This window comes from Arachis ipaensis, chromosome B04, assembly GCF_000816755.2.
Source record: "Arachis ipaensis cultivar K30076 chromosome B04, Araip1.1, whole genome shotgun sequence".
Classification (NCBI taxonomy): domain Eukaryota; kingdom Viridiplantae; phylum Streptophyta; class Magnoliopsida; order Fabales; family Fabaceae; genus Arachis; species Arachis ipaensis.
In genome coordinates this window covers 61,167,719-61,182,206 of record NC_029788.2, presented here as the reverse complement: position 1 = coordinate 61,182,206, position 14,488 = coordinate 61,167,719, and the positions used below count along the sequence as shown (strand labels likewise).

Here is a 14,488-nt window from a genome sequence, read left to right as displayed (position 1 = left end):
ATAAAATAAGCATCAACATCAAATTCATCAACAAGAACATCAAAATTGCAAAATCAAACATATATTGATAAAAGAAAATTAAATAGAAGCAAATATAGAACAAGTGTAGTAATTAAAAGAGACAATTAAAGAAGTACTTACAATGTAAATTGCAAAATCCAAAAGCAAGACTTGAAGTATAAAATTCTACAAAACCCTAATGAAAACCCTAAGAGAGAGTTGAGAGAAAACCTAACCTAAACTACCCTAAAACTACTCCTAAAAATGTGTTGTTCTTATTCTAAGATGGCTGTCGTCATATTGCATGAAGTTCCCTTCGTATAGCCTTTGATTTCATCATCCAAGCCTTCAAAAATGGGCCAAAAGAGCCCCAAAACTCGCAGCACGTGACTTGTTAATCGAGGCATGCGCTAGTACCTGTGCGAACGCACAAGTCTGTGCATGGGCACAGATGCTGATTTTCCTCCTGTGCGTGGGCACAGGTCCTGTGCGGACGTACAAGTCCTGATTTTCATTCTGCCCTGAGCATGGGCACAGCCTGTGCGTGGGCACAGCCTATGCGTGGGCACAGGTCCTGATTTTGACCCTTGTGTGTGGGCACAGAAGGTGTGCGTGGGCACAGGCTAAAATGCTTTTCTCCTTTGTTTTCTTCATGTTTTCTCCCTTTTTGCATGCTTTCTTCCACTTCTACCAAACCATTCTTGCCTCTAGGACCTGAAATCACTCAACAAACATATCACGGTATCGAATGAAATAAAAGTGAGATTAAATTGCTCAATTTAAGAACAAAAATGCTAGTTTTCACATTTAGGCCCAATTTAGGGATCAAACACAAAAGTATGCTATTTTGGTGAATAAGTGTGAGTTTATGTGATGAAATCCATCCAATTATAGCCAAAATATATCATCAAATATGGACTCATCAACGACTTACAACACAAATAGGTATTTGGTTTATTGTGATATAATATTCGGTTCTTATGCATAACCAGTTTCGGTCCATAACTGTTGGTGTCCATTTGCAGGTACAATTTGATTTTTGGTTCTTTTGTGGGTGTGAATCACCACGGTCAGTTGACACTTCTCGAATGTGCTTTGATGAAAAATGAGGATATTCAGTCATTCAAATGGTTATTCAAATGTTGGCTTCGTTGCATGGGAGGAAAGGCACTAAAAAGGATTCTTACTGTAAGACTCCAAATTTTTTAAAATTAAATAATAAGTTATTTATAATTTATTATATTTGTTGATAATTTTATTTAAAGAAAATTATTTTTCTAAAAATTAATTAAATTAAATTTTATGATACTTTAAATTTAAAATCCATTAGGATTTATAAAATTTTCTAAACAATTAAGTATTTCATATTATGAATTTAAAGTTTTAATAATTGAAAATAATGAGAGTTTTATACAATTTAATTTGATTAATATTATGAACTAAAAGAAAATTTATTTATTTATCTCTAATTTTAAATTAGAGTACTTAATTAAAAATAATTTATAAGTTAAAAAATAAATAATATTCTTAAAGTTAATTATATTGGATTAAATTTGGTTTTAAATTAATACTCTTCCCAAACCCTAATTCCCAAATCAAAAACCCTAATTCCCAAACCCTAATAACCAAAATAATAAACATAACCCTAATTTCAACCCTCCCTCACTATAATTCAGCCACACATCCCCCACTCACAAACACGACACACACACACACACACAGAACCAGAGGGAAGAGGGAAGAGAGAGTTGCAAATGGAGGAAAAAAAAGAGAGAGGGAGGGACTGCGCCTGTCGTCACCACCGCAATGCCAATGCGCCATCACTATCGTTCCGTTGAGCTACCGCCGTCATCGCGCGAGGGAGAACAAAAGGCTTCCAAGGCGTCGCCATCGTCATAGATGCCACGAAGAAGGACGACGCGCGAGGAAGAGAGGGCTACGGTCAGCCTCGTTGATGTTCGCATTTGGCTATTGCCGCTGTCGCGTCCTCCAACGACACTGCCACATGCGAGTTGGAGGAGCTCATCCTCGCCGTTCTACCGCTGTTGAAGCCAAGAGCCATCGCGTCACCGTCGAAGGATCAGAACTGTGAGAGATAAGGACCCTGTCGAGCTCCTAAAGGCTGCACCCCATGCTGCTAGCCGCTGGGAAGCTGCACTGACATCTCAATTCCTCTGCCACTATGCTGCCGGAGTTTTTGGTCACTCGATATAGTGCTATGATAAACCCCATTTTTAGGGATTATCTTGTGTTGAATTTAGAGTATTTTATTAGCTTTTTCCACATTTATTCACTAAATTAGCATGGTTTTGTAATTCTCCCTAATTTGTGCTTAAGAGTGAAAACATATTTTTTAGGCCTTAAAATTGTTAATTTTAACTCACTTTAATTCTATTCGATGCCTTAATATGTTTGTTGAGTGATTTTAGGTTTATAGGGAAAGGATTAGATTGGAAAAGTGAAGAGAAGCATGCAAAGTGGAGAAATCACGAAGAAATAAGCATTTGGAGGATTCATGGCGACGCGTACGCGTGAGAAGGTCATTTGACAAGTGACGCGTACACGTGACCCATGCGTATGCGTGACAAGCGGCACATGACCTCATTAAAGGTAAAACGTTGGGGGCAATTTATGAGCCATCCAGGTCCAAATCCAACTCATTTCTGATGCTATTGAACCTAAGGATTGGAGAGGGAATGAACCAAGGAGTCATAGTTTAGTTTTTACCATGCTTTGGGTTAGAATTCTAGAGAGAGAAGCTCTCTCTTCTTTCTAGAATTAGGTTAGATTTAGGTTAGCTTTCTCTTAGATCTAGGATTTAATTCTTGCTTTGCTTTAGTTCTCTTTAATTTTCCTTGTTCCATTGCCTTAATCTTCTTAGTCTTCTTGTTAATTTTTCTTTTATGTCACTTATATATATATATATATATACTCTTTGTTGAATTTAATTTCCATTAATGCAATTTGATGTTTCTTCATGTTATTATTGCTTTCTTTAATTGTTGATTATTATTTTCTTGCTTTGGATAGTCATAGATTTAATATTTCTTGCACTTTTATTATGCTTTTCTTTTATACCTTTCAAGTGTTTGATAAAATACTTGGTTGGATTTTAAAGTAGATTTTTCTATTCTTGGCTTTGGTTGATTACATGGGTGACCTTGAGTTACTAATATCCAAGTGATTGATAATTGGTGTCCATTAACTCTAGTCTTTCACTAAGTCAATTAGTGAGTGGCTAGGACTTATGGATTAGGATTAATGAAGCTCATTTGACTTTCCTTCATTTGTTAGAGGATGACTAAATGGGATTGATCCTTGCAATTATCATGTTGTAGTTAGTGACAAGGATGGTGATCCTTAATCATCAACCCTTGCCAAGACCTTTTTACTATTTGAGTTTCCTTTACTTCCTTGCAATTTATATTTCTTGTCCCTTATTTCAAAACCCCAAAAATATACACTCTATAACCAATAATATGCACACTTCCGTGCAAGTCCTTGAGAGATGACCCGGGGTTTAAATACTTTGATTTTTTTTATTGGGGTTTGTACCTGTGACAAGCAAATTAAACTTTGGTTGAGGATTGTTTGTTGGTTTGGAACTATACTATCAACGGAATTATTTTACTGAAAATTCTTAACCGACATTAATTCTCCATCACGCTGGTATCGCCGGAATCAACTGATGGAGCTGCTGCTGCTCGATTTTTGGTTCTTGCTCGGTGCAGTAAGCTGTTCTTGCCTTGAAACCCTCGCTGTTACAATTTTGTTATAGTTTGTTGAGGATTTTGCGACGTTAATGTCTCAGGGTCGAGTTACTATGACTGCATGCGGTGTTTGATGGCTGCTGCTGCAGTGGGAGCGGTTGAAAATGTTGCCGCCGCTATAAACTGAAAGAAAAAGGGGCTTTGATGTGTTTGGTTTGAGAGTTTTGACGAGTTGGGGTAGGGGCGTTTTCTTAAACTCATTTTACTATTAAGAATTGTTACTAGATATTATACTACAAGATTAATATTTATTTGAGGGAGTATTTTAATGAAGGTTTCTAAAAACTACACAATACATTTTATTTATGGAAATTTAAAAATCATCCACTAATAATTATTTAAAATTAAATTTTAGAATAAAACCTAATTTTCTTTTTTTTTCAAAATGAGAGACTGAGTTAGCTGAGAGAGAACCTAAGTTTTCTACTGCGATTTTTGTCGTCGTCCCCACTGCCATTTCTGCCACCGGCACCATCCCCACTACCGTGTCCATTGTGGTAGAGAGCTTCTGGATTGAGTCACCTCTTCTATCAATGCATTTTCAGACCTGTTCTTCTGTACTGTTGTTGCTGCCACAGTGGAGTTTTTGCTGCCGTTGTTGCTGCCACCGTTTCCGTCACCACTGCCATTGTTGTTGTTGCCGCCGTTGCCGTGGTAGAACGCTTCTGGATCGAGCCACCTCCTCTGTCAACGCGTTTTAGATCTATTCGCTCCCAAGCTTCTTCTTCGACACAACTTTCTTTCCCTCCATATTTTTCCTTCGTGCTGCCTCTGGTACTTCTTCGCTATCAATTTGTTGATATCTCTTCTCTATTAATACATGTCATTTTATTTTGAAGAATTTCATTTGTCTCTTTACGTTTCTCTGCGTCTTTGTTATTTTGGATTTGATTATTTGCTATGATTATGATTCTCTATCTCTCTTTCTAATTGTGAATTATAATTATTTGATTAATTAATTGTTCTCTTGTCCTATTATTTGACATTTTGATCTGTTCCTGAAGATACAAATTAGTTTTTCATTTTTCAGAGTATATTGGTCCTTGCAAGTTGTAGTATATACTATACTGGTTTATACTATACTACTACTCTTTGATTTCAGTTCTTAATATGTTAATTTCTATTTTTTCATTTACAATATATAATATATAGAACACTACTTGTATAATCAGAGCATATTCTTCTTATATATGGTCCTTGTACAAAGCAAAAGCTACGGTACAAAGAGCTTGAGATAGATACAGCAGTCTGAAACTGAGATTTGATTAGCTTGTTAATCAAACCACATTAGCTTCCATCAGGTTCTTCATTATTTTCTCCATTATCTCTAGTATTTTTGAAATGCTCTGTATATAGTTTATTCTTCATTGTCAAGGGAAGTAAAATAAGAAGCTGTTATTCGTTTTTTGGATCTCATTTGTTACTTTTGTGGCTCTTAATGAATATGAGCCTACTTCACATTCGGAGAAGGTTCACATTCAGACTATTTGTGTTCTTGGACATAATACCAGAAGGGATTCCAATGAAAATGCTTACCTGTTGTTCAATGGATTTGTGGTCAACTCTTGATTTTAATTCTTCTTTTGACGTCTACTTCACTAATGATATGTGATAACTGCTAAGTTGATAACCCTCTTATTTAACTTCATATAACTATTTTCATAAGAGGAGTGATACACATACAAGTCATTTTAGTTTACAAGTCATACAAGTTGGGACAAATTTAACAAAAAGCACGTTCACCTATATGAGCGTGTTAACACACGCGCTACTCAACGATTTCTATGGCGCGCTTCGCGTTCCTCCTCCTCCTCCTCCTCTTCCTTCTTCTTCTCCTTCTTCTTTTCCTTCTTCTTTGCGTTTCTCCTCCTTCTTCTTCACGTATTTCATCCTCATCGCCGTTTTCAATTGTTGTTATTGTTGTTGCATTTTTTTCCTCCTCCTCTTTGTATTGATTTTGCAACATTATGTATTTTTTTCTTCTTTGTTTGATTTTTTCCAAGAAGAATTATAAGAAATCGAAATAAGAAGATGAGGAAGAAGAAGAAGTAAAAGATGAAGAGGCAGTAGAAGATGAAGAGGAGAAAGATGAATAGTTTTGAATTATGCCGAACTTATCAGAATAAAATACACCCAAAAATTTTTAAAATACACCAAACTATCTTCGTATTACACCTAAATATCTTCGTGTTAAACCCAAATTTGCTGCAAATATAGAAAAATATTTTCTCTAATGCTGCATTTTTTTTCTTCTTTTTTTTTCCTTATTTCTTTCTTTCTTTTAGTTGATGAATGTAAGGTCATCATCTTTCAAGTAATTTTGTAGCATTATGTGTTTCTTCTTCTTCTTTGTTTGATTTTTTTTGTTTTTATTCTTGTTAAGAGAGTAAAACAAGAAGAAACTTAAGATGGTAAAATAAAAAAAAAGATGAATAAGAAAAAAAGAAGAAAAAGATTGTGATGATGATAGAAAAAGAAGAAACAGTAGAAGATGAGAAGGAGGAAGAGTAAGAGTTTTAAATTATGTAGAACTTATCAGAATAAAAATACACCAAAAAATTCTTAAAATACACCCAAATAACTTCGTGCTACACCCAAATTTGCTGCAAATTCAAAAAAATATTTTTTCTAATGCCGCATTTTTTTCTTCTTATTTTTTTCCTTATTTCTTTCTTTCTTTTTGTTAAATGAATGTAAGTTCATCATCTTTCAAGTAATTTTACATCATTATGTGTTTCTTCTTCTTCTTTGTTTGATTTTTTTGTTTTTATTCTTGTTAAGGGATTTAAACAAGAAGAAACTTGAGAAGGTAAAATAAAAAAAAAGATGAATAAGAAAAAAAAAAGAAGAAGATGGTGATGATGATAAAAAAAAAAAAAAGAAGAAACAGTAAAAGATGAGAATGAGGAAGTGGAAGAGTTTTGAACTATGCAGAACTGGGTATGTCTAAAATGAGCTCAACAATTATGTGCTTATTGAATAAGCCACACTCATATGGACCATTAGATTTTATTAGATGAAAATCAAATATTAATATAAAAGAAGAGCATTGATGGACTCTAATAAATATAGAATATCCTAATACATAAATAAATATTTTAAATGACAATACTTTAATACACAATACTTTAAACGGCAACAGAATCTTTTATTCTTAAATATTTAAATATAAAATATTTTATATCTTTTATATATAATTATTTAAGAATAAAAGATTCTGTTACCGTTTAAAGTATTGCCATTTAAAATATTAATTTATGTATTAGGATATTCTATATTTATTAGAGTCCATCAATGCTCTTCTTTTATATTAGCTTTTGATTTTTATCTAATAAAATCTAATGGTCTATGTGAGTGTGACTCATTCAATAAGCACATAATTGTTGAGCTCGTTTTAGATATATTCTGAACTTATTAGAATAAAAATACACCAAAAAATTTCTTAAAATATACTCAAATATTTTTGTATTATATCCAAATATCTTTGTACTACATCCAAATTTGCTTCAGACAAATATTTTTTTAATGTTATATTTTTTTTTCTAAATTAAACCACACCTTAGCGTTTAATTTAAAACAATAATTAATTATGTTCTGGTTCAATTGATAATCTAAACTTAAATTATTTATTATTTTTAACGATAAGAAGAGAAAAATTACTAAAAAGAAAAAGAGGCGGCCGAGAAAAAGAAGAAGAAGAGGCAAGGAGAAAGAAGAAAAGTAGAAGAAAAAGAGGCAGGCGTTATCAGCATCTCGCCGTCGTCACCGGCGTTATCAGCATCTCGCCGCCGTCACCTTGACCGCGGAGCTCGTTCCTGTTCCTACTCCCTAATGAGGTACATTCAATCTGGCAGAAATGCGCTCACAGATCCTCAGACGCAGGTGCGTCACCAATCTCCTCAGAAACCCAGCGAAACCGCCCTTCACTCCCTCACCCTAAATCTTTAGTCTCCCAAAGCGTCGATATTCTGCTGAATCGTCCACGTCAGCATCGTCCAGGATAGTGCATGACCTCCTCGCCGAAGTGGAGAACGAGAGGCTCCGGGAGAGAGATCAGCGAATTAGGGCCGGATTGGACACCGCCGACATCGACGCCGAATGCGAAGAGGACTACATGGGCGTGGCTCCCCTCATTGAAAAGCTCGAGAAGGCGAAACCCAAGGATAAGGAATCGAATCTCAACCTCTACGAGGAGCCTTCTGATTCCGACACCGACGAAGACGACGAGAGATTCACCCCCGAGGCACTCCAGAACCGCTTCAATGACTTCGAGAAGAAGTTCAACAGGCACAAAGACTTGCTTAACAGTTTCGTCGAGGCCGAGACGCTTGACGAGGCTTTTAGACTAATGAGTAGGATTGATAAGTTTGAGGATAAGCATTTTAAGTTGCGTCCTGAGTACAGGGTAATTGGGGAGCTCATGAATCGTCTCAAAGTGGAGACTGATCAGAAGCAGAAATTTGTTCTGCAGAACAAGCTGAACAGGGCAATGAGGTTGGTGCAGTGGAAGGAGGCTTATGATCCTGAAAATCCTGCGAATTACGGAGTTATTCAGCACGAGCAGGTTGGGCCTAATGTGGATGCGTTGCAGAATGCGGGGTTCGAGAAGGGGAATCGAATTAAGCAGGGAGAGAATGCTGATGCAGGAGCCGATGAGGATGCTAAAGATGTTGATGTTGATGATGAGGAGGAGGAGTTTGATGACATGAAGGAGAAAGACAACATACTGCTGGCGAAGCTCGATGCCATTGATAGGAAACTCGAGGAGAAACTTGCTGAACTTGAGTACACGTTCGGGAGGAAGGGTAAGCTTTTGGAGGAAGAGATTAGGGATCTCGCCGAGGAGAGGAATGAGTTGACTGAGAAGAAGAGAAAACCTCTTTACAGGAAGGTATTCACATCTCATACATGCCATATTTTTTCATAGCCATTCTTTTGATAATTTAGTATTATTACTCCTACAAAACAAAATTCACTTTATAGCCTGTGGATGTGGCCTTTTAATTGATACTCATTGGCTTCACTTTATCAATTATTTTACTCACAAATGTTGATTAATGAGTGCACCATTCAGAAAGTAATTTTCTTAGGTATGATAATTAAAAACCATTAGTGCTGCAGTTTAATCTGCTCTGTGTCTCTGTGTCTGTGTGTGTGTTTGCTTTCAATTTAAAGGATTTTGTTACAGTTAACTGTTCGCTTCATTTTTTCTATGAGAATTTTATGCACTGAAAATGCAAGTAGTAAGTTTTCTTGCTAGAGTACCTATGCATATTTTTTTTGAACCTAGTGTATCCTAAAAGAAAAGTTTACTACAGAACATTACATTGTGTGTGGTTCAAGTATTACTTTGTTAGTCAGATTCCATTTCCATGGGAATCAAATATACCTATGGGAAAGGTGGAAATTGAAATGATAGTATTTTGATTCTCTAGAATCAAACTTGCTTGGAAATAACTTTTCAAACTTTGAACCAAACATGGGAATATGATATTCCCATCTTAAAATTCCTAGGAATTATTTATAATTCCCCCAACCACACACCTCCTAAGGATTTAGCTTCTTCTGTTATTTTGGACCATACTATTGTTTACCTTATTTTATGCTCCATCATTAAGCAAAGTGCACAAATTTTATCACTGCCTCTCATTTATATTCTTCTCATAGGAAGAAAAGTTTTGCTCCATATATTGTCTCAGAAGTTTTGTGAGGCATTTCGCTGTTAAATTTGTTGTCTGAACAAGTGTGTATATATATAAGTTAATTGACCCTTGGTATGTTTATTTGATTGGAGAGTAAACTGAAATTTCAGACAAGTCCAATTGAATAAGTTCTTTTCAGTTTGATCAAGCGACATCATTTATAATTATAAAAAAAAAAATAAAGAAGGGAGAAAAAAACCCTGAATCCTGAATCCATAAAAAACACACTTCCAAATGAACATCCTTAACTGGTTTTCTATTTTTCAGTAATTTTGTGTTCTCAAAGTTTATCTGAGTAGCTTCTGCTGTTATTTTGGACCATACCATTGTTTACGTTATTTTATGCTCAATCTTTTAACAGAATGCAAAAATTATATCACTGCCTCTCATTTATATTCTGGTCATAGGAAGAAAAGTTTTTCTCTATATATTGTCTCAGAAGTTTTTGTGAGGCACATTACTGTTAAATTCTTTGTCTGAACAAGTTTATATATAAGCTAGTTGACCTTTGGTATGTTTGTTTGAATTTAGAATCATATCCTTCTGCAGTGAATTTGATTGGAGAGTAAACGAAAATTTCAGACCAAGTCCAATTGAATAAGATCTTTTTGTTTGATCAAGTGACATCATTTATAATTTAAAAAAAAAAGTAGGGAGAAAAAAATCCTGAAATTGAATCCATGAAAAACACACTTCCGAATGAAAATCATTAACAAGTGAACTGGTTTTATATTTTAGAGTAATTTTGTGATCTCAAAAGTTTATCTTAGTAGGTGGGGCACATTTTGTATGACTACAAGATCGATATCTTTGGTTAATCCTCTAATTTGGATTTTAGCTTTGGTGATTCTTGACATTTTACTTATTGGCGCTAATATGCAGATATCATATAGATTGTTGGCATATGCTTTCGTGATATAATGGCATTTTATATTTTTTTCTGTTTCCTTGAGGATTCAGTTCTATTGTTATCCGTTGCCTGAATTTCCAATGCAGAGATACTCATGGGTATACTATTTTTTTGAAGAATGATTTTTTGTGCTAAGTGCCAAAATGACCCCTTATTTAGATATCCTGTATTTCTTGCTTCCCATCCATCTTTCTATATATAAATACCTATGTTGATTTTTTTATGAAAATTGTTATATGTATGCAATGCATGTTAATATCTTGATCTTATTTTAAGATATTGCATTTCTTTTGTAGTTCATAGAGAGATTTCTTATTGATCTTTACATTGTGCACTTTTATTGTGTTGTTTGTTAATTTGAGTTCGTAAATTTAGTTATTTTTTCCGATGTCATATTTGTGCTTTTAATAGATCTAACTTTAGATTTTGTCCTTCTTGGGATGTTATATATGTTACCAGGGTTTTGATGTGAAATTGATAGATGTGAATAGAACGTGTAAAGTAACTAAGGTACTCCGCAGATTTTTTACTTCCTTCCATGGTTTCCACTTTTTTCTATGTGCTTAGTTTGTTTTCTATTTCATGGTGTAGGGAGGACAAGTTATTAAGTACACTGCTATGTTAGCTTGTGGCAACTACAATGGTGTTGTCGGTTTTGCCAAAGCCAAAGGCCCTGCAGTTCCAGTTGCCCTTCAGAAGGTATGGACTCTCTTATGTTGCCTTTCAAGTTCTGTTTAAGGTTTCTTTGGCAGTTAATCTGTTTGTCAGATGGTGAGAGTTGGGATTGGTGACCTCTGTCGGTTGCTTTAGGATTTCAAATAAACCTAAAACATGTTTTACTCATTACACAAACTTGCAGATCTTGCTAATCTGAACATGATTTCTTGCAAATTCAATTAACAGTTCATTCTTAATTGTTGTAAAAATATCCAAATATTTTGTATTGTTAACTTTTACTTTCAAAATTGTTTATTATTCAATATGCTCTATTCTAATTTCAAATTAAATTAGGATCTCGTTTTACTGTATACTTTTGTTTGTGTCAGTCGAAGAGAGTTGAACACAAATAGATTTATAAGATACAAACACCCGCATAATAATCTGTATAACGTTGATCTTTTCATTAGCGGATTAGAAGAACTCAATATTTGTTTATAAGCCTTTAATAAGAGTACCTATTTTTTTCTAAGTGAAAATAGACCTTGAGTGATTTATGTTTAATAAGTTATTGTTTTGATAGAGTATTGAATTAATCATTGATTTTTCCACAATCAGGCATATGAGAAATGCTTTCAGAATTTGCATTCTGTGGAGCGACACGAGGAACATACAATTGCACATTCTGTACAAACATCATATAAAAAGACGAAGGTATGTAATCCATTTCCTTCCTTCTAGTAGTACTTCCCAAATTTATCTGTCTGATTAATTTTAGCTTCTATAATGAAATTGTAAGGGGGCTTTGTTTTTGTGGATAGAATTGCAAATGTTTTGCTTATCCTTGTTAATAATTGAGATTACTCCATGTGTTTATGCTTTAGGTGTACCTTTGGCCTGCTTCCACCACAACTGGCATGAAAGCTGGTAGAATAGTCCAAACCATTCTGCATTTAGCTGGTTTTAAGAATGTCAAGTCAAAGGTAACTGACATTTGAATACAATCAATAAAGCGTATTCCTGTAAATATAGTCCTTGCTCTAATTTTAGTTGCTCTTGATAGGTCATCGGTTCCCGAAATCCGCATAATACAGTTAAGGCTGTCTTCAAATCCCTTAACACGGTTAGTATCTTGCTGATGATTCAAATCAATCATTCAAAATGGTTATTTCCGTCATTGTATTTGATATGAATTTGTTGTTTTTCTCAGATTGAAACACCAAGAGATGTTCAAGAGAAGTTCGGCCGGACTGTGGTTGAAAAGTATCTATTGTGATGGAGATTGTATTGTGCTGAGTTCATTGCCGGTGGGGATGTATTGCATTGAATCCTCTAATATCCCCTTTTCATGTGTTAGGTGTTTCTTAAATCACTTAACATGAATTGGAGGCCAGTTTCCTCAATTCATTGTTTCTTTGTACTTCTTCCCCCCAAGTTCTGGCAGCATTATCTTCGAAATTTTGCATGTATTTTTATCGTATTTTTATTACATTTGAGAAAATTACACTCTCCTTACCTGCGAGATCCTAAAATGACATTCCCCTCCCCTCTATTTTATAAATGTACATTCTCCTCCCTTCTAACTTTTAGAAAACCTCATCTTTAATCCATTTTAAACATTTTGTGTTAACTAATGTTAATTTTATCCATTTTTTAAGAAAAAATAATTTTTTTTTTAAAAATACCCATTAGTAAAAATTTTATTTTTTATCATTCAATTTTGCTTACCAAAATATCCTTTAATAAATTATTCTTTTAGTATCTTAGAAAAAAATAATTTAATTATTAATTTTTAAAAAAAAATATTTTAATAAAAATACAATTTAATTAATAAAAAAATAATTTATTAAAAGGATATTTTGATAAATAAAATTTAATGATAAAAAGTAAAATTTTTGTTAATGGGTATTTTTTCAAAAAATAATTTATTTTTTTTTTAAAAATGGATAAAGTTAATATTAGTTAACACAAAAAATTTAAAATGATTAAAGAAGAGGTTTTTTAAAAGTTAAAAAGAAGAGAATGTATATTTATAAAATAGAAGGGAGGGGAGTGTCATTTTCACATCCCGCACGAGAGGGGAGTGGAATTTTCTCTATTATATTTCTATTAGAAATCTTACTTCTCTCGAGCATATAGTGGTAATAGCCTTTTCTAAATTTAAAGTAATGCACTATTTGCAGGTACGCAGTATTGCATATTTTTAGTTTCAGGCTAGGAAGCATGGAATATACCGACTAATCAAGGTATTGGTGTGGTATACTATATACATGTTAGTGTCTGACTCAGATACTTGTAAGGCGAAGGCCATGTCTGCATACATCAGCATTTGATTTTTTATTTTTTATTCTTTTATTTATTATTATTTTTTGGCATTGCTATGCTGTAGAAGTATTTTTTTTTCCGAGCAATTACCCAATTCAGTTCATGAGGTTTTAAAATAGGATATCTCAGTCTCTCAAATTTTAAAATGTGCAAAACAGTTTCTAAGGTTACTTTTGTAAGACAATATAGTTCCTTCCGTTAGTCACTGGCTGCTGACTTGGGATAATAATTCGCATATATAGTTGTTAAGTGTTTATGTGTGTGAGTTATATAAATCAGTCCTCAAAATGAAGTATAAAATAGTTTCCAAAAAATAAAAAAAAAATCTTAAAACAGTTCTGGTAAAATTTTAAAAAGTTCAAAAAAATCTCTTTAAGTATTTTTAATCTTTTTCAAAAGTTACCGTTTTATAATACTTTTAGGGTAAAGCACCATTTTAAATTGTTTGGCATCAAATATTATCCAATTGTGTTATTTTAACATTTATTTCGAAATTGTCCTTACAGAAATCAATTTAAGTTAAACTGATGTAGTATGTATTCATAGTAAATAGTTTTTAAGTTATTCACCCTTACCATGTAAACTGTTTTAAGTAAAATTTTTAACATTTATTTCGAAATTGTCCTTACAGAAATCAATTTAAGTTAAACTGATGTAGTATGTATTCATAGTAAATAGTTTTTAAGTTAAATTGATTCACCCTTACCATATAAACTGTTTTAAGTAAAATTTTTAACATTTATTTCGAAATTGTCCTTACAGAAATCAATTTAAATTAAACTGATGTAGTATGTATTCATAGTAAATAGTTTTTATGTTAAATTGATTCACCCTTACCATGTAAATTGTTTTAAGTAAAATTGATTTAGCAGGAAAATGACATTTCATTAAAATTTGATTTATGTTAAACCGATTTACTAGGGTGTTATGTTCTATACAAATCAATTTAAGCTAAGTTGATTTCTAGGGTAAAGTATTATCAATAGTAATATTAATAATTGGCGAATTTCTAAGAGCCGTTACCGTTGAAAAATTATCAATAGTAATATTGGCACCATTAAACTACTTTCCATGCATCTGTTAGTGTCGAATTTATCTTCTGTTACCGTTGAATTTGTCTTCCG

General features: G+C 33.3%; 1 protein-coding gene across 2 annotated transcripts; it reads left to right on the top strand.

Moving 5' to 3' along the window:
• On the top strand, positions 7,432 to 13,405 carry LOC107639333. 2 transcript variants are annotated; one of them, XR_002361126.1, is made up of 8 exons: positions 7,432 to 8,661; positions 10,842 to 10,892; positions 10,974 to 11,081; positions 11,658 to 11,753; positions 11,924 to 12,022; positions 12,103 to 12,162; positions 12,250 to 12,525; positions 13,201 to 13,405. XR_002361126.1 is itself a non-coding variant. In XM_016342810.2 (7 exons), the coding sequence occupies exons 1-7, from the start codon at positions 7,885 to 7,887 to the stop codon at positions 12,313 to 12,315; spliced, it is 1,257 nt and encodes a 418-aa protein (XP_016198296.1). In that variant the 5' UTR covers positions 7,432 to 7,884; the 3' UTR covers positions 12,316 to 12,600. The 2 variants fall into 2 exon arrangements, 1 of the variants encoding a protein (XP_016198296.1); XM_016342810.2 differs by lacking the exon at positions 13,201 to 13,405 and having other exon boundaries at positions 12,250 to 12,600.